Source organism: Alexandromys fortis, unplaced genomic scaffold, assembly GCF_014885135.2.
Source record: "Alexandromys fortis isolate MF-2015 unplaced genomic scaffold, M_Fortis_MF-2015_v1.1 scaffold_8_9099976_23576923, whole genome shotgun sequence".
Lineage (NCBI taxonomy): Eukaryota > Metazoa > Chordata > Mammalia > Rodentia > Cricetidae > Alexandromys > Alexandromys fortis.
This window is the reverse complement of record NW_026067899.1, coordinates 261,498-281,814: the sequence shown is the minus strand read 5'-3', so window position 1 is coordinate 281,814 and position 20,317 is coordinate 261,498. Positions and strand designations below refer to the sequence as shown.

The 20,317-nt window shown below is 46.0% G+C and overlaps 2 protein-coding genes across 11 annotated transcripts in view; one reads left to right on the top strand and one right to left on the bottom strand.

Moving 5' to 3' along the window:
• LOC126488953 (60S ribosomal protein L21-like) overlaps positions 1 to 16,439 on the top strand; it is a 40,143-nt gene extending 23,704 nt beyond the window's left edge. For 3 of the 6 annotated variants that reach the window (XM_050122872.1, XM_050122879.1, XM_050122891.1), the window contains one exon: positions 13,075 to 16,434. In XM_050122872.1, the coding sequence (XP_049978829.1) occupies positions 14,744 to 15,226 (483 nt within the window). In that variant the 5' untranslated portion in view covers positions 13,075 to 14,743 and the 3' untranslated portion in view covers positions 15,227 to 16,434. Of the gene's footprint in view, positions 1 to 10,722; positions 10,853 to 13,074 lie in introns of all 6 variants that reach the window. The other 3 variants (XM_050122886.1, XM_050122905.1, XM_050122899.1) reach the window with 3 other exon arrangements.
• Positions 16,440 to 17,246: 807 nt separating this feature from the next.
• Wipf1 (WAS/WASL interacting protein family member 1) overlaps positions 17,247 to 20,317 on the bottom strand; it is a 97,992-nt gene continuing 94,921 nt past the window's right edge. For all 5 annotated transcript variants that reach the window (XM_050122860.1, XM_050122822.1, XM_050122831.1 and 2 more), the window contains exon 8: positions 17,247 to 20,135. In XM_050122860.1, coding sequence (XP_049978817.1) covers positions 20,080 to 20,135 — 56 coding nt within the window. In that variant the 3' untranslated portion in view covers positions 17,247 to 20,079. The remainder of the gene's footprint in view (positions 20,136 to 20,317) is intronic.

Here is a 20,317-nt window from a genome sequence, read left to right as displayed (position 1 = left end):
CCGAAGCTCAAGGCCAAGACTCTTGACTCAACAAAGCCAAAGCAAACACCAACCCAGGAAGCACCAGAGTGGACCCTGCCAGCTCAGAGGAGTGCTCACCTGGGTAGCAACTGCCTGCTTTCTCAGGTGCAGTCGGCTCCCCAGGTGGGCTGCGGCACCCTTGAGCCCAAGTCATCCTCCTGCCTCAGCTGTGACTCCAGGTCTGTAGGGTGAGACTTGTCTTAGGCCTTTTGAAAGCAACTCAGGGAACAGGCCTTGGATGGTTCAAACCGGTTGAAACCACAGAGCAGAGTGTGTTCTGTGGGTAACACTCTGATGTCAGAGGGGCAAGAATACGCTGGTCAATCACGTTAATGCTGCACTTTTCTGAAGCGGAGAGCCGCATTGTTTACGCTGACAGACCACGGGCTATATCGCCTCACCGCTAATTACCTTCCCTCAGACCTTGACCACTTTGTTTACTCCGTCCCATAAACAACCCCAGACTGTGGGGAGAAGGGATTCAGGTCTTGGATGTATCTCCTCAAGCGTGGCTGCCTCGTAAATTTAAAAATGTCCCTCTTTTTCCTGACAAGTCCAGGTTGGGATGTTCCCAGGGAATAACCTAAGGATACCTGGTCTGAGGTATCCATAGTCATGAGATAAAACTTCCTCCCAAGGCTCCCTTGGGCCTGCTCTCACTCATTACCCAGGCAAAGACGAATTTAGTTTGTTTTATTTTTAAGATATATTCATTTTATTTTATGTGCATTTTGACTGTGTGTATATATGTGTACTATTGCGTGCTCGGTGCCCTTAGAGGCCAGAAGAGGGCATTGAGTCCCCTGGAACTGCCATTACAGATGGCTGTGAACCATCATGTGGGTGCTGGGAATTCAACCCAGGTCCTTGGCAAGAGCAAGTTCTCTCAATTGCTGAGCTACCTCCAGCCCTGGTTTAGTTTGTTTTCAGACTTTATGTAAGTGAAACAGAGTTTATGCTGCTTCCTGTTTGGTTTCTTTCACTCATCCTGGCTTGTTTTGTTTTCTTATTTACAAGGCTCAACAGGCCAGCAATGTGTTAACAGATGACCAAACCCTAGTGTTGACCCCAAAGGCACTGGATTCAAGAGCCTCTTGGCCGTCAGTGATAGATGGAGACAGGGAGAAAAACCAGACTGGGCAGGGCTGTCATCTGCTTGACACCCCCAGAAGTTCTGGGGACTCCCAGGCCCCGGGGAAAGCAGTACTGTGGAACATTACAGGTGTGCGGGGATTGGGTGCACCCTTTGTCTTGCTGTGGTTTCCATGAGTCAGATTGTAAGCTGGGATGACCACTGGGCTGGAGCCGAGCAAGGGTGGCTCTTTCCTCAGCCCTGTGCAGCTGTGGAGAAGGGAACACGCCTAGGTTGCCTTACACGCTGGGTGCAGGAAGTCCAATGCCTCCCTGCACACTTAGGGATCCCTTTTCTGGAGTGTGTCTGTTTCTTGCTCCCCCCCATGGAAGCATTGTAGTTGACTGCTGCATCTTCCTTCTTAGGATTGTTTGTTTGTTTTTAAGAAGATCCAAGAACTTTTACAATTCCTAGTTCAGGCTTTTCCAAGATAGGTCTTGGAGCACAGACACACTTGAAACCCTTCTGTCTAAGCACGTGAAGGGGCTAAGGCTTCTTCCCAGTAAGAAAAAGAAGAGGAAATCACATTTTCCTTCTTTCAATAAGTGTCCCATAGAATAAAAGCAGGGACACTGGTTACTGCCCCTGTCCCACACACTGGGGCCCATCGCTCACTCTATGACATCACCACAAGGAATCAAAGACTAGTTTCTCTAGGCAGGTCAGCCCAGACCTGCTACCAACCTTGTGGCAGACGAAGCTAGCTATTTGCCACGCTTAGAATCCTAACTGTGTTTCCCATTTTCAGTTCTCCTGCACTGGAGGCCTCCCTTGCTTCTGTAGACCAGCAAACACCTGACCAGGCCAGGGTCTGGGAAGAGAGGCTTGATGGCCTCTGTCAGGTGCGGCTCATGTGGAGTTTGCCCTTTGCTCACTGTCTCTGCGATGCTGTTTAGTGAGTTCCCTTGTTTCCTGTGCTGCCTCTAGAAGTTTCATCTGATTGGGGATGGGGTGGGGCTTGGCAAGAGTCCTTCACAGGTGACATGTTGGGCTTTCACACGACAGCAAATGGCATTTGCATACTTGTCTTGTGTGATGTTTGCCACAACTAATTAGCATCACACATTCTTCCTTTCCTGCTGCCCACCTTCAGTCTGATCATAGAATCACAGCCCCCTCCCCAGTCCGCCTTTTCTCACACACCTTCTTCTTGTATTGTAACAGGAGAAAATGGTTCCTGGGCTAATAAGCTCGTTTTCCAGATAATCTCATTGGAAAACAGAAAGAAGGCTTTTTTAACCTTTCATTCATTAAGTAGAATCTGTCTAAGTTCCTAGTCCAGGTAGATGTTGTTAGTTGTGTTTATTTAACTACTCCCTGCTCTCCCCCACACATTTTTTTTTCTGGAAAATCCCATTTCCCAGTCTGGTCCCCCAGTTCTCGCTCTTTGAAGCCCTGATGGTTTCCAGAAAGCCTCCCCTCTTCTTATCAGGAGTACACAAATCTTGTCCATGTAGTGTAGATGGTCTGTGGGGAAAATCTGGAGGTGCAGCAGCCATCTTGACCATAGTGGGCAAACTTGAGGATTGAAATCAATGTGTCAGGATGGTGACGTGAAAAGACAGAATTATTAACTACAATTGTTAAAACTCGGTGGTGGAGATGGCACACACCTTTAACCCCAGAGCTACAGACACAGGGGCAGGGGCCAGTGGATCTCTGAATTCAAGATCAGCCTGATCTACAGAGCGAGTCCCGAGACAATAAAGGGTACACAGAGAAACCCTGTCTCAAACAAACAAAACCCCCAAACAACAAACAAACAAATAAAATTGCAAACTAAGATTGTTCAGACTTCTGGGCCCAAGTCCCCTTTGTGAAAAAAATAGTCTCCAGATTGCAAATTGCTTTTACAAGATTACCAGGCAGCACCAGCCTGCAAACATCTCTTTGTATGGAGGAATGTTATGAGTTTAATCCAATTTTAGGTGATCACCCGCGGACACAACCACACCAACAAACACATGAGGGATATCCAAATCTCTCTCTCTTCGATTTTCAAGACAGAGTTTCTCTTTGTATCCCTAATGTCCTGGAACTCGCTCTGTAGACCAGGCTGACCTTGAACTCAGAGGCCTGCCTGCCTCTGCCTCCCGAGTGCAGGGATTAAAGGTGTGCGACTCTACTGTCTGTCTCTTTAGTGTTACTTGAAGAGAAAGTCCATGGATATTTCTTTGGAGTTTCTGAGTAACTGAGGGAGAGAGTGTTTGCCTAACTTGCCCAAGGCCATGGGTTCAGTCACCAGCTCTGCAAAAAGAAGCAAGCAGGCTAGGGAGATGGTTCAGTGGTTAAAATGCTTTCTACACAAGCAAGAAGGCTGTAGTTTAGAACCCACATAAATGCTGTGCGGGTGTAAGCCACATAAATGCTCCCTCCAGTAATCCCAGACTTAGAAAGTGGAGACCATTTCCCCAGAGCAAGCTGGCGAGTGAGACTGGCCATACTGGTGAGCTCTAGGTTTGGCTGAGAGGCCCTTCCTCAAAGAATAAGATGGAAGAGTAATCAAGAAAGATTCTTGATATCAACTGTGGGCCTCCACATGTATGTGCATGTACTGTTGCATGCACACTGCACATGCACATTGAAAGAACACACACACAGAGTATCCACATGGATGCATACCCCTACACATGGGAAAAAAGAAAGCTTCCTATTATAATATAATCAAGTATTGAATTATCACAATTAACCTTGTGATACTTATATTAATAAAATCAGCTTTGAGTGAAATACAGATTTCAAAATACATAGGAACTTAAGTAAAGATGGCAGCGTAACATCATTTTCTATGTTAGGCAATAAATATTAGAATCAAAATATTTTCAAGGATTATTCTCCAAGTACATCACAGAGCTGATTTTGAGTGTTGGTGAGGATGGGAAAACTCTGTCCAGTTACATTCGGCTGGACAAATGTTCTCATTGAGTAGGCGAACGAGAATTTCTGAATCTCCTTTGTAATGAAGCAGCCTGAGTTTTAAACCTAATGCTCAAGAGTCACTGAGAAATGAAGACTTAATTAGAAAGTACATGGTGTGGGCTTTGCATGCAACTCAGTGATGGAGCCTTGGATGCACATACGTGTGCCTGTGATGTATGAGTATGTGTGCGTATCTGTGTCTATGTGTGTCTGTGTGTATGGTGTGTGTGTATCTGTGTCTATGTGTGTCTGTGTGTACCTGTGTGTGTGGTGTATGTGTGTGGTGTATATGTGTGGTGTGTATTTGCTGTGTGTGTATCTGTGTGTGTGGTGTATATGTGTGGTGTGTATTTGCTGTGTGTGTATCTGTGTGTGTGTAACTGTGTATGGTGTGTGTGTATGTGTATGGTGGTGTGTGTGTGTGTATGTGTATGGTGGTGTGTGTGTGTGTGTGTGTGTGTGTGTGTGTGTGGTATGAGGTTTGGACTCTAAAGCAGCCATAGAGTCAAACACGACTAGCACAGCTGACGGTCTGCCCATTCTTGCTCTGGTTTCTCAAGTTTTGCCTTCCTGAGCTGAGCTGTCTGGAAGCAAAGCTCCATTGTACTGCGGTCACTAGATTACCCCTCTGTCCCTGCAGATAGCAAGCCGATGACAGCACTGGTTCCAGGAAACCCTTGCTAACAAACCCTCTTTGTGCTGGGCGAGGAAGCACTGGCTCATAAACGGATGACATCAGTGAGGCCCCCACCCACCCCACTGCTCCCTCACAAAGACCCATTGTTGGTGACTTTTACTCTGAACACTTACTGGCGCTTGCTGCCTTCATTCACTGTGAAGGTGACCAGAAACTCCAGATATTGAACCATCTGCCCTACTGTCAAACTGTGGGTCAACCCACCTGCCCTGGAGTCTCGTTCGGAAAGTCTGACCAGTCTGACTACAGTACCAAGACTCCCAGCTTCTCTACTCCCTTGGAGGGTCCCCCACATGCTCATGGCTTTGGAAATCTCTGCAGGAGGAAGCCGTCTCTTGAGTCCTAGAGGCAAAGTTCCCCTTGTGTCTTTAGTAGAAAGACCTCCTCTTCAGGGATCCTGCCGAGAAGGGATTCCAACTTAGTCAATATTAGATATTAAAATTAGACAAAGTAAGCCAGGAGTCAAACTCCTTATGAAAAGCTACCGGATCAGAGTTCTGAATGAAAGACATGTCTGTGGTCATAACACAGTTTAAAGTCTTTACAAATGCATAGAGTGATGTACTCACGCAGATGGATTACGCTTGTCTTGGGAAAGCCATTGAAAAGAAGGCGGCAGGTTAGGTTCAGCCTGGGAGAACAGATAACCATAAAGAGTAACTTGGGAGCCCACTGGGGCAGCTTGCTCTCTGCCGGTGGTAAGCTCACTGTTACTGTGGCTCCGAGGCCAAGTGTGGACAATGTACCAGCATCACCGGTGTTTGCTAATGCCGCTAAGTGCAGGTAGGTATGCACGGGCACCATGGAAGTCAGGTGGGCCTTGTGGGCCCATTTTGGCAGATGGCACGTGATCAGTGCGTTTGCACCGTCTCTAGCCCAGTGGAAGGCATGTCTTCAATGCCAGGAAGAGTGTTTGTCTTTGAGGATAATTTTCATGAGGACAGGGCTTTGATTTTTCTGGGTGTTTTCTTTTCTAACCTTGTAGGAATGGTGTGAGGTACAGAATTGATGAGAGAGCAGATTTGACAATGTAAGGTGTAAGGGATTTGACAATGACTTGGACCAGCTGAATAAATACTGTATATTTATCTGGCTCTCTGGGTCTTACCCAAGCCTTTTTACAGCTACCAGGTGTGTTACAGACATGGTTTTCTATAAAGCAGTCAAACTATAAACAAGGAATCCTGGCAGATAATAGCATCTTAAAAAAAAAGGAAAGAAAGACAGAAAGTGGAAGAAAAATAGAACCATCATTTTCCAACAGAAATGCCTGTTGTTTTCAGACGCACGGGGCCGTGGATACAGGAACTTCTTTGGTACGTTGACTGTCACACAGTATCTATCCTCGGTGCTTTCCACCCTCCCAGTGGTGAGTTCTGTTTAGAACTGTCCCATAGCTGCTGTACCCACCTCACCAGGCCCAATTCCAGTGACCCTTCCACAGTGTTTTGTGCACAGAATGGGAGAGCTTCCAAAATGTTTGCTGGGTGAACAAAGCATCCTGCTTGGTTAGCAATAGCAATATTTATGATGTCTGCCTTCTTCCTGTTTCCGAGTTCCTTGAGCCAAGGGTTACCTCTCGTGTCCTCAGGTGTTCTTACTATGCAAACATACATACCCTTAACCGAGATGCTGAACATTGGTGTGGAGGAAGGTCCATGTTCCTGCGTGTTAACGGGGTCAAGTAGTGTTGGTCTTGGTGCCCATATCAGCAGCCTTGTTCGGTTGTTGACAGAAACAGACTCCTGCTTCCTTTCTAGGTCTTACACAGTCATGAAAGGAGATGGGAAGGGACCTGAGGGATTATTTAGGCTAAACCCTTTATATCATAAATGACAAAACGAGGGTCTGACCAAATAAAGGGGTTTACTAGTCTCTGGCAGAGCCAAGATAAAAAAATTTGCATCTCTTTGAAAGTAATTTTTTCTCTTTGAAATATTTTCAAATTTTATCTAAAATGTCCTCATTTCATTGCTATATATGTCCTCAGGTAGTTGTCATAATCAGTTCCTTCTCAAGCAAACTCTAGAAGCTTTTAGCTAGTTATTTTCCATATGACACATGTCAGAATATTAAGTAAGACATTCTCATGGAGTCACCAAGGTAGGACATACATGACAAGCCAAAAAGAGGATCAGAAAAAGAACACTTTTAAAAAGAAGGTATAAAAAGAATGAAAAAAAAAAAAAACATGACTCAAATCTTTCTTGCTTACTCTCCTCTTTGCTCCCCTCCCCTTTCTCCCTTTCCTCCTCCTCCTCCTCAACAGGGTCTCCTCTTACCCAGACTGGCCTTGCTATGTAGCCAAGGATCCTCCTTCCTCCACCCCCCAGTGCTCTAGTTATGAATGTACACTCACCATGCCTGACTTCCCTGCCTACTTCAAGGTGAGAACATGCTGGACCTCTGAGGAGATGTCTCTTCCCATTTCTGGTTTTATACAGATCAAAAAAGGAGGGGCTCAGTGGTCAAGAGCACAAACTGCTCTTCCACAGGATCTGGGGTTCAATTCCCAGCACCCACATGGCCACTCACAACTGTCTGTAACTCCAGTTCCAGGAGACCTGACACCCTCACACAGACACACAGGCAAAACACTGATGCACACAAAAATAAAAATATCATAAAAAGAAGCAAATTGGAAAAGGAAATGAAAGATAGCAGGTAGGGCAAAATAAATATTATCTTTATTACTGAGTGAGACCAAGGTGAAGGTCAGGCTTGGTGTGCCAACCCAGAGGAGTGTTGGCCATGCTTTAGGTTTAGGCTAGCCAGCTTCTTAGAGAGTGGAGCCGAGACAGGCCGGGAGGAGGAAGCAAAGGGCTGGGCCGTGTTTTCTGTAAGTGGTGTTGGTGTTTACTGAGTGGTGTCGGTTAAGTGTTTGGTAGTTGGTGGACAGGATTCTTCATACTCCTTCCCACAGCCGAACTTCAGCTGAGTAGAGATCTGGAGGGGTGACAAGTGAGGGGTCTTTCTCTAAAGACAGGCTAAAAGCTCAGGGCCACTCCAGTCTGCCTCCGTGCGGAGGGGACAACTAGGCAATGCTAGAGGCTACTGTGCGCTCTGTCTGGAAGATTCCCTGCAAAGACACTTCTTACTCAGGTAACAGCAAAAGAAAGTCAGGTTGGGTGGAATGGGACACGGGAGAAGCTCAGCTGCTGTCCAATAGGGCCACCTAGAGGGGTTGTGAGGCTCCAACATGGGAAAGCTAGAGTTTTTCTGCAGAGCTAAGGGAGTTTGGATGAAGGAAGGCGATGGGGGGGGGGGGGCTGTCAGGTGACAAGACCCCAGAAACAGTCATGATGATGGGTGGCAGTGTCTATGAAGAACCCATGAGATCATCCCAGTCAAGGAAGGGACAACTTTAATTGTCATAGTGTCGCACGGAGAGAGAGAAGCCACTGCATGAGATGGCTGGTTAATTCAGATCCCCTATCTGCGCCCCGAGGTGACCACCATCCATGGAGTGGGGCATAAAGCTGGAGGCAAAGAAGAGCAGGCGAGTCCCATTGCCTCATCTGAGCACACGGAGGGGTTCCAACGGAGACTATGGAGACAGAACGTGGCTGTAGGATTTTTTTTCTTACTAAGATGGTTAAGTCATAGGATGTTAGAAGAGTTCTTGCAGGAGTCAGAGGGGCGCTGCTCCCCTGCTAAGCACTGTGAAAAGAGGCGCTGTGGCGGCCCCGTTTGAAAGGATGGCTTTCTCTGTGAGCTGGAAGGCCATTCACTTCACTTTGTTGACTTCTATGTCTCTAAGTAATAAAACTAAGCTCTGAATCTAGGAAGTGTGATGCCTGAACTAGCATTTGGGATGGCAAGTACGCTGACATTCTGACAGACCAGGGCCTGCTACCTTCTCGGCTGGCACAGTGTGTTTGCAGTGCCCGAGCTGGTCTTTGGTTTAGTTGTTAACTCAAGGAGGCAAATACTAAGTGCAGAGTATCCGTAGTAAGCGATGGTTCCGGAGTTACACCAAAGAGCTCTTCCTTCTCTCCCAGCAGGTAGCACTGCTGTTGGTAAAGAAACAGTGGAATGCATTAAAAGCCTTGAGCCAGCTCTGCCAAGGCTAGCGGAGGAGGCTTTCTGGAGCTCTTGTCAGCATCCCTGGTACCCTTGGTCATTTGGTTGGAATAGCATCTCTCCATGGAACATTAATGATCCCAAGGCTGCTTTAAGACGTTTCTCTGTTCTACGGGAGGTGATTGAAAACTGCCAATCATGAAGCTGGCAGTCCCTGCTCATGAGCCTAAAGACTGTTCTGATTACGATAATTACATTTTTATGAATATCCTACCTAGAGAGTAACAATTTTACCATGTCAGGCTACACCACACAAAGCTGCATCAATTTCATCTGCAATGAAAAATAGAACCTAATAGCTCAGTTATATTTATGACAGTCAGCATCGAGATGCAGCACAGCTTCAACGGAAAGAATCCTGATCATTATTTAACCCCGAGATGATTAAGGGTGGAGGCTTGTCAGCTTTTCTCATGATTTTTGCTGTTTTGATTTGATTTTTAAAAATCCATAATTAACATCTATTAACATTTTTGGATTCCACTAGAAGCGCCCTGATACGCGGGTAAAGGGAAAACAACAACAAAGAAAGATGAGCAAATAAGACTAACGGTCAGAGAGAGCGCGGATGGGGTGGTTGTGAGGGGTAATTATGTTCTGAGCACAGCAACGCCAGACCGGCTGGCTTTCTCCTTTAATCGGCTAAGCTGGTGGAAACTGTGGACAACAGTCGTTAAATGTAAATAAAGCCGTTTAATTATTACATTCGGTGAGCATTTAGGGTACTAGACGGGACCATTGAAGGTGCTTCACACTGGCTAGTCCATCATTGCTGGTGGCAGGGTGGGGGTTATGCCATGATAACCTTCATGTCAAAAGACTTACACCACCCCAAACCCGGTGATCATTGCCCTTCAGTAACGGACCATTTCCTTGTAGCCATCTTGTTTTTGTTTTAAACACGGTCTTATTGTAGCCCACACTCCTGATTCGCCTGTCTCTACCTCCTAAGTGGCTAAAATCACAAGGGTGCCCATCATGCTAGGTCCTGCCGTTAGACAGTTTGATCATTCCTGCATGTAGACAGTGCATGTGGTGTGTGCGCGCGCACATGTCACAATGTATGTATGTATGTGTGTGTGTAGAAGCCAGGCTTTCAGGACACCGTTTTGGGTGTGTCCCCTAGTTGCCAGGCTCTCTAGGTAAGTTCCTTTTATCCTCTGTTTGAATGAGACTGGTCCCCATAGGTTCATATATTTAAATACTTAGTCCCCAGTTGGTTTAGATGTTGGTGAAGGCCTGGGAGGCATGGCCTTGACGGAGGAGGTGTGTTGGGGGGCGGGCAGGGGTAGGCGCCAAGGTTTCAAAAGCCCATGCCATTCCCAGTTAGGCTCTCTTTGTGCCTCATGGTTGTTGTTTTAACATATAAGCTTTTGAAGCTGGTCAGTGGTGGCGCACACTTTTAATCCCAGCACAGAGGCAGAGGCAGAGGCAGGTGAAGCTCTGAGTTCAAGGCCAGCCTGGTCTACAAGAGCTAGTTCCAAGACAGGCTCCAAAGCTACACAGAGAAACCAAACAAACAGAACAACAAAATTTTAACATATAAGTTCTCAGTTACTGCTTCAAAAACACAGTGCCTGACTGCTGCCATGCTCCCTGTCACAATGGACTCACCCCTGAAACTGTGAGCCAGCCTCCAATTAAATGCTCTCTTGTATAAGTTGCCTTGGTCATGGTGTCTCTTCACAGCAATAGAAAAGGAACCAAGACACCCTCTAAACCATCTCACCACCCCAATATTACTTTTAAGGTGGTTGTTTTAGAGACAATATCACCCACCCAATGAGTCAGCACACGGGGGCTGCGTGCAGCGTGGGCTCTATGACAAAGAGCGAGGCTATCATGGTGGTTTGGTTTCGTGTTATTTCAGATATCTTCTAGACCGGAATGTTGTTTTAAAGATGCAAGGCAAGGGCAAAATCCAAAGGACAGTGACTCCGAACCCCGACTGTGTGATGCCCTTGAAGCTTGCCCCTTGAGTTCTGAGGACTTTTGTTTTGGTGAGTCCCAGGTGACTCCTGGCATATGCATTTGGTAAGCTCTTCAGTGCTCCTGGGGCAGGGAGGGCTGCAGCTAGGCCAGGGCGGTGAGGCCAACCACGTGAGCGTGACCCAACAAGGCTCAACCCAGCTTCACAGGACTCAGAGCAGTGGCGGACCCTGCCTAGTTCTGGGGTTACAGGCTTGCTCCGTAGTCTCCCTGAGGCATCGGTATGTGTAATACAGACCTCACTTCTTCAGCTGCTCTGACCTTTAATGTTCTGATTATTGAAACAGTGCTTAGTCAGTAATATTTGCCAAATAAGTTAGGACAACAAGACAGTGTGATTGAAAAGGTCATAGTGGTGCAATGCCCCCTCCTCCCTTATAGTATTGTGGACTGAACTTAGAGTTTGGTATATACAGCGAAGCAAGCCCTCTACTGCTGAGCCACATCTCAGGCCTTTATGAATTTTTTTTTAAAGCTTAAGACAGGATGCTGTTAAGTTACCCAGGCAGGCCTTGCGAAGCCTCCCACACAGCAGGGCTCAGCGCAACACCTGGCCTGGCCCCCTTTTACTCAGCACAAGTGCTGTGAGATTTGCCAGAATACAAGAGAGGAGGGTCATGAGTTCCAGGTCGGCGTGGGCTACCTAACCAGTCCTAGTCTCAACTATGCCAGCCAACCTACAGAACTCCAGGAAACCCTGATTGACTTGCCACTTCCCAGTGCTGCTAGCTCTGTGCAAAATGGGGACGAGTTTCTTCCCCCTGCCTGGGTTCAGTGAGGTAATGCATGGGGAAAGCCTTTGAAACCGATGGCGCCGTCTCAATCTTGTCAGACACGAGCCTGTCGTTTTGCTGTAACCTTACTTTCCCTCTGAATATGTGTGGGGCTGTATGACTGAAGCAGAGTCTGTTCTAAACTTTTATGGAAAGTGATTCCTATTATTTGGTATTTGACTGAGCCACATCGTTTTCCAACTCCAAGGAGAACAGAAGATAAATTTGGCGCCACAAACGTGCCTCTCAAATACTGGATAGTCAAAACGACTAGAGGTACACAAGAGAAGTTAACTCTTCACATTACACTTTGACTCCACCATGGAGAGTTCCAGAAATCTGAGACCACTGAATGAAACAATAGCTACATTTTAACAGCGTCTCTGAGGCCACTTTGAAATGGTACTGGGTCTCTGCCAGCTGGAAGCTGAAGGCACAGGTGTACGTGTTCCTCTTAAAACCTCAAGGCGTGCGTTATAGCCACGTGTGAGAGTTAAGAATGGAAGAGGGGCTGGAAGTTAGATCACATCTAACATGGAACAGCCACCAGGCGAGCACATTAGCCCTGCCTGCATTCCCAGTACCCAGGCCAGTCTGGGCTATATATCAATACCTGGAGAGGAAGGAAGAAGGAAGAGAAAGAGGATGAGGATGGGGAGGAGGGTGATGATGATGGAGGAGGAGGGGGGTGGAGGAGGTACAGTGTGTCTCAGGTGGTCAACACTGGCATAGGGTCAGAGTCAGTTCATCCATGGTCCACTGAGTAAAATAAGAACAGCAGAAAGCTTCTTGTTAAGCTATGCTGGTCACCTGCACCTCCTATCTTTATGGAATAGCAGTATTTTTGCATTTGAGTCCTGCATCCACAAGAAGCAACTGTCTTGAGGCAAATTTGGGCCACGATTTCGCTCTCCTTTAAAAAAAAAAAAAAAAGAAATATTTTTGTTGATTCTGTTTGTGTGTGGGGGGGTGTATGGGTGTGGGTAGGTGGGTGGGAGTTCAGTTGGGCCTATGAGTGCCATTACAGAGGTCAGGGTTGGAGGCTGGGTGTCTTCCTTTATCGCTCTCTATGTTATAGCTTTGAGACACGTTCTCTTTTTGAACCAGAAACTCACTAGTTCAGCTAACTGGCAGACCAGCAAGCTCTCAGGATTCACCTGTCTCTGGGGTTACAGGCATGCACAGCTGTTTATGTGGATGCTGGGGATTAAAAACTCAGGTCCTCATGCTTGTACAACAAGTGCTTTGAATCACTGAGATGTGTCTCCTGGCCTGGATTTTTCTATGTGTAAAGATTCAAAGAATAGCAATAACAATATGCAAAGACCCTAGTTCAAGCTTACAGTATACAGTAGATGATAAGTAGTGCGAATACATGAAAAATTAGCACAACAAGCAAGTATTTACTTGGGTAAATAAACTAGGCAGAATCTGATGGTATGTCATTGCCTTTACTACAGGGCTCCAGTGTTCCCTGCTTCCTGGCCTCATTTGGAGACTTCTCAGGCCTTTGTTCCAAGAGTAAACCATTAAGGAACAAGCATAAGAGAAAATAGCCCTTTCATGAACACAGTCAACCAAACAGCCCTGTGTTGATGGTGAAGAATGTTCCACACCAGTGGTCGAGTGGGGTTGTGCCTACTGGCTGAAGTTTTGTTGGCTGTTCACTTGATATTAAGACTGATACTTACGAGACTGTAGAATACTGGCCTTCTTACTCCCAAGGTCTAGGAATCATTCTTCCCCAGTGAGGGAGGATGTGAACGAGCGAGGAGACACATAAAAAAGCTTCTTGAAGCTCTCGGGTCTTCCCATATGGCCTGCTGCTGCTTGGTTCTGGGTCTGTCGGAAGCTGACACCATCTTGATGCATGACTTCTAACTTAGGAAAGACTGTAAACAGGAAGTGGGGGGAGGAGCTCCAGGCTGAAGCACACTGACATCTATGATCTCTATTCCAGGTGTTCAGTAGGCTCTAGGCTCAAAATTTAGGCCAGCGTTTCTCAACCTGTGGGTCAAGACCCCTTTAGAAGTCAAATGACCCTTCCTCAGGGGTCGCATGTCAAATATCTTACATATCAGTTCTCTGCAGTATGATTCATAACAGTAGCAAAATTACAGTCATGAAGTAGCAGTGAAAATAACTATGGTTGGGGGATACCACAACACGAGGAACTGCATCGAAAGGTCACAGCATTAGGAAGGCTGAGAACCATTGCTTTAAGCTGAGAATATCCAGGCTGTTTCCCAGGCACCTCGCAGGTCAAATGCACCTCCCTAGAGAAGTCACGTTGTGGGGCTTTTGATCCCAAATCGGTGTGGGCAGCTCAGAAAGCAAATTACCTGTGTTTCCGGGGGTATAGAGGGGGCAAACCGCTGCTGTCTCCCGTCCGCCAGCCTCCTCATCACTCTGGGAAACTGGTAAGTTAGGACAGTCGTTAGGACATTCTCTTTGGCTGAGTTCTGCACCAGAAGCTAAGGGGAATGATAACTCAGTGACTGACCTGGGTCTCAGCAGGCTCAAAGCATAAAATACCTTCTTAAAACCTAGATATCAAAGTCCTGGCCAGGCTTGGTGATGCACGCTTTTAATCCCAGGCAGGAGCAGGTGGATCTCTGTGAGCATAAGGCGGGACTGGTAGACACAGTGAGGTTCTCAAAACAAACAAGAACCCAAACATTAAAAACCTCCTTAAGTAGTGGGCTCCTCTTGCCATACGTGTGTATGTGGGGTCCTCAAAGCTTGAGTTTAGTTAGCTGTGAGAAAAAAAACACACCTGTGTACTAACAGAAGCAATATTTGATGCTGAGGGGTAGGGCATTTCTAAATACCAGCAAAAGAATCACAGCAATATGTTAATATAAGTCCCTAGCTAGACATAGAGCAGCAGGTCCGTCCCAACTGGGGCAGAGCAAGGCTGCGAGGATGATGGGAAAGAAAGGGCTACTGTATGTGAACGGTAACATTATAAATCCAGAAAGCCAGAATTTACTTTTCAAATGAATGAAAATAACCCCTGCCCACACCAATTGGCCATCAAAAATCTTACTGAATGCTTTTTTTTCCTCCCAGTTTTCCCGTAGGTTAAAAATTAAAGAGAGGGTAGCCATCTTTCAGTAACTCGCCAAAATGACAAACACAAAGGGAAAGAGGAAGGGCACTCGCTATATGTTCTCTAGGCCCTTTAGGAAACATGGAGTTGTTCCTTTGGCCACGTACATGCGAATCTACAAGAAGGGCGATATTGTAGACATCAAGGGAATGGGCACTGTTCAAAAAGGAATGCCCCATAAATGTTACCATGGCAAAACCGGAAGAGTCTACAATGTCACCCGGAATGCTGTGGGCATCATTGTAAACAAGCAAGTTAAGGGCAAGATTCTTGCCAAGAGAATTAATGTGCGGATTGAACACATCAAGCACTCAAAGAGCAGAGACAGCTTCCTGAAGCGGGTGAAGGAGAATGACCAGAAGAAAAAGGAAGCCAAAGAGAAGGGCACCTGGGTTCAGCTGAAGCGCCAGCCTGCTCCACCCAGAGAAGCACACTTTGTGAGGACTAACGGGAAGAAGCCTGAGCTGCTGGAGCCCATTCCCTACGAATTCATGGCCTGATGTAAAAAAAAGAAATAAAAGACCTGGACTATAAAAAAAAAATTAAAGAGAAAATTGATGTAATTTACCTATTGATATGACAGGAACAAAGGAACCAAATACATGACTTAATGGGGCGGGTCGATGGGCACTGAAGTGTTTACTATTGTAGAAAGCCCCCTGCTGGCTGGGTGAAGTCACACCACCCATGGTGGCCTCCTCCCTGGCACTCTAAGGTCACGCCACTGACAATAGGCATGGTGGGCCGCTCTTGTTGAACTAGCACACACCAAGTGTTCACTGAAGTCTTACTGAATAGATAAACAGATAAGCAACTTCAGTTTAGCAAGTGAGGCCAGTTTTGAAATGAATTTTTAATTCTAACCTTTCTGGAATTAAATTCCATCAGATTTCTTGGTGTGGCGGATGGATTCTTTCCCCGCTAGAGGCGATGTTTGCTGCAGGACCAGAAATGATCTAGAATTGACTGATACTGCGCAACAAGTGCCTGCTGTTTTGACTGATGTTTGTGTCTGCGTTGTCGTCAGCATTGTACAGTGGAGGAACACAGGTTTAAATGACCCACCTGTGGGCTCACAGGGCATGCGGTTAAGTCAGGATCCAATTGCGTGTGTGCACGTGCCCTGTGCATGGGTGTGTGCTTATGTGTGTACACGTGCGCAAGTGTGTGCAAGCATGCTGACGCTGTGGCCTCTTCATCGGCTTTCCTTGGCAACAAATGTGAGACTATGGACCAGTGTAAGGGCAGGGAGGGTTTTCATCACCCCACGGTGTGTTTGTGTGTCCGCAGCATGCCATCTGATGGACATTAAATTGCCCATCTGAGAGGTGACCGAATGACTTCAGAGAGGGAACACCACAAGGCCCAGTTTGTGAGGCAGCCTCAGTGGCTACCTGCTGTGCCATGGAAGCCTATCATCACTTTCTACTCAGAAGTATCCCACTGGAGAAGACACTGAGTTCTGTGGCTGCCCTAATCTAGAAGGTTCTTTCTGGCTCTGACTTTCTGTGACTTCAGATTGAACCCAACTGACTGGTAACATGATAGTGATGGTTAATATTGTCTGCAGAACCCGGATCACCTAGGAGACAAGCCTCAGGGAGTGACTGTCAAGTTTCTAGAGTCTTTTAATTAAGGTGTGTGTGTGTGTGTGTGTGTGTGTGTGTGTGTGTGTGTGTGTGTTGCACCCTAGCTGTGCACAGCATTATTCCATGGTCTCCGGTTCCCAGCCTGAACAGGAAGGAGAGAGCCAGCTGGGAACCAGTACTGATTCTCTCCCCTTCCGGCTTGCAGAGGCACCGGGACCAGTCTGCAGCCAGGCTTTCCCTGACACAATGACCCATATCCTCAAACTGTGAGTCCGAAACGTGTGCTCCTGGTGGGGGCTATTTCTCTGCTACTGTTGGTTTCCTCTGCAGTCACAGCAGTAAATCCTCCTCCAGCTGACGGCATTCCAGGAACTTTGGATCGCCGCCGAAGTGCTTGCTGCCTACTCGGCACTGCCAGTGGAGGGTGGAGACCTCATTGCTCTGGTAAATCTGTGCCGAGTGCTTCACCTTGTCTAACACGTGTTAATAGACAGTTCCTCACTTTGTACCTACAGCACGGAGTTAGAGCAACGACTTCAAACAAAGAGACGTGGCCAGGTCTTCCTATGTGCTCAGTTGCTGGGCTGTGCTGAGAAGCCTGCAAGCAAGGCTCACGTGTGCCGTCCGTGGCAGATGATTCAGGAAGCTCTCGGGTTCCTAAGCTCCCATGGCTTTCCCAGATCTGTTTGTGTCCATGTTGGTCGGTGTCTCCCTCTTCCACGGCTTCCAGTACCCATGTTACAGGCTGACGACAATGCAGTCTCGGGCAAAACAAACACGACGGGATCTTGAGGTGTGGTGAGTAATGAGTGTTTACTTACTGAAGAGGATCTTTCTTGAGTTTGTCTCCACCACAGCATAAAGCAGGAGGCAGACATTCACCCTTTTGTTTATATTTACACAGGGAAGAAAGCCACAAATTGACACCGTATCATTTTGTGTTTTATTTATTGTCTGGCTAACTTACAAAGATGTAGGTGTCTAGGGTAGAGTCTACCCTACCATTCAACTAGCCTGCTGACACAGAGACCTAAGTGTGTCTGTTTACACAGTGCGCTGGTATGAAAAAATTCCTTTATAGCCCCTGCCCATAAACAGGGAAAATTAATTTCATACCCAAAATTTGAGGATACTTTAATAACCACCCTGTTTCTGCTATTACAACAACAAAATTGCTATTACAAGTTAAAATATAAAGGCCTAATAGTTTTTACAAATATGCATATAACCCACTACTTAGACATAAAAAGTCGATTCCTTTCAGATCACAGAGTAAGGCACCATTGGGTTAAACATTTTCTCAGCTTTCAGTAAATAAAACGCATAGTGAAGGAGACACTGAACACTGAATTTTAATACTGCAATATATTTCCATTTAAAGTGATTTACGAATGTTAAAATACTGTATCGCATCTTGAATACACATAACTTGAAATATTATGGAAAAAACATACACGTAAGCTTTGATTTTAGGGAAGAAAATAGTCATGTTTTATGATCTGCCATAGGTTAAGCTAAGCACAGAACATCTCCAGAGTTCTGAAGAAGGATGGAGGTGTATTACTGAAACAGTCTTTGAAAAATACATTCTAAAACTTCTTTATTGTGAATGGCAACTTTGAGCTGTGACCCTACTTCTAATTTAGAAATGTACCCGAAAAATTGAGACATACTAGGACCTGCCCGATTTTCACTACCCCTTAAAAAAATTCAGACCCATGTTTTCCTGCCAAACATAGCGCAAGGAAGGAGCCATTCTATTTTTAGCAGAGTGGGTCACTTAGAGTCTATCAAAAGGATGTTTAGTGTAGTGAACATCAGCTCAAAGAATTTGAAATACATTATAAAACTGTTAGAAATAAAAAATGTCAAGCTTGTTATTTCTTCATTCTCATGGAAGACAGACAAATGGTGGGGGGGGAGACTGACTCTTAAGTACTAAGTTCAGGGCTTTGGAAGGAAAGTTACAAAAATACAATATATTCAAACCAGTCACTTCATAATTATTAGACATTTCATCTATCAGAACTTCTAAGTTCTGCTTCCACATAAATGAAACAATTATTCTATAAATAGGAATGTCTTTCCATATTTCTTTGGATTGATTTTTTTTTCTTTTTTGTTAGCATCTCCCAGCAACATGTGAGCAATAATACACTGGACCCAAAATCCAAAGTTCAGGTAGATGCACACATGTGGCATGTGCTCTAACAGACAATGGTAATATTAAACATAACTATATCAAACATCAAAATGGAAATCTTTTCCAACTCTATGGCTAGATTTAAAAGTCCCAGTAAAATCTTGTAAACACATTATATATACATAAAAAAGGCAAGTCTGGTCCTTCCTGTGGTCCTGTAGTGGGACTTAATTGCATAGATCCAGAACAAGGATGCTCCCAAGACACTCAAAACCAGTTCTTCCCAGTTTCTACTGGTAAGGTCCTTAATCCCCTTGACCCTTGTGGGTTTTGTAGAGCTCTACCCATCATCTCAAATCTGTCCCCTTCTCCCACAATTCTGGTTTTATACCTCCTCTGCCTTCCTGGCCTTTCCTGCTTGGCCCTGAGGAAGGAGTTTGCTCTGAGGTGGAGGACTAAAGGCCACAAGGAGATCTGCAAGACAACGGACCAACTGAGCAGTGAGCGCAGTAGCCAGCTGGTCCTAAGCTGGGAAGCGCCCACCAACTTTCAGTTTCTTTGCTTTATTCCATGCGACTGTAAACTGTACTAGATCAACTTCTGACAGAGATACTCTGAAGAAATACCTGTACATACATATTCAGGAAAAAGGCAAAATAAGGGACCAAAATCCAAGGTCTCAACTGTCTGCCAAACATGGTACTGAGTTCTGACTCTGTCTTGAGGCATCTCTTGAATTGCTAAATCTCACTCTGCCTTTTTAGACAGGAGGGTTCTGTACTCGCTCCTCTCTTCCAGATCCAGACGGTCTGACAGTGTGGGGTATAGGCACATGTGGCTGCTGGACACCCGAAACCTGTGATGTGTTTGTCCTAAGTACAGAACAATCACTGGAGTGTCAAGGCTTAGTACCAAAAATGTTAATATCTCATTAATAATTCCTATACTGATTACAGGTTGAGGTGATATTTCAGATGCATAGAGTTAAGTAAAATGGAATTCTTTTCACCTGTTTCTTTTTACCTTTATAAAACATGGCTGCTGGTCATTTTAAGACTGGGTATGGGGCTCACAGTATGTTTCCGTTGGACAGCTCTGCCCTGGAGCCTACCTCATTCTGCCAAAGATTGGATATCCTGCAACCACAGGGCTTTATTTACGTGAGGCTTGCTCAGCAACTTGCTAGGGCAGGCGGTCTGTCGTTCACAGAAACAGACTGAAGGTGGCGTGAGCGAGAAAGGTATGGACAAAACCATCTCTCAGGGAATTTAACAACTATAACCCATAGCAAACAAGCGGTGAACGTCTGACTCTGTGGGGCTGACGGCTAGGGTACAATTCATCTCTGCCTACTTGCAACAAAAGCTTATCGATCCCAGCTGCCAGCCCCGGCAGGATGCAGCTGACGCAAGCAATAGCTCAAGAATATATACAAGACAAACAGCTAGGTGCACCTTTCCTGGTTCCCTTCCCTCCCCCACCAAAATCACAGAACCCCACCTCAGCTTCTGTTCTCCCCACCTTCCATCTCTGAGAGGGACAAAGGAAGAGGAGGGGTGTGCATTCAAACAGCAACAACACAAGCAGCTTCGGAGCTCGGGTAGAGAAGAGCAGGCAGAGATCACCTCGGGATGGGAGGAAGGGGTGGGGCTCCCCTTTCTCTTCGGTTGGATCCACCTTGATGAAAACAAAAACAAAAACAGATGAAATACAATTTTGTTTAGAAGCTTGTGTTTAGTGTGGAGACTCCGAGGTGGTTGCAAATGGGTGTGGCGACTGAGTATCTCCTTACAGTGATGCGAGAATAGATGTGTTTCTTCTCATCATATAGTGTGTATGGATTAAAGGCTTAGAAAATA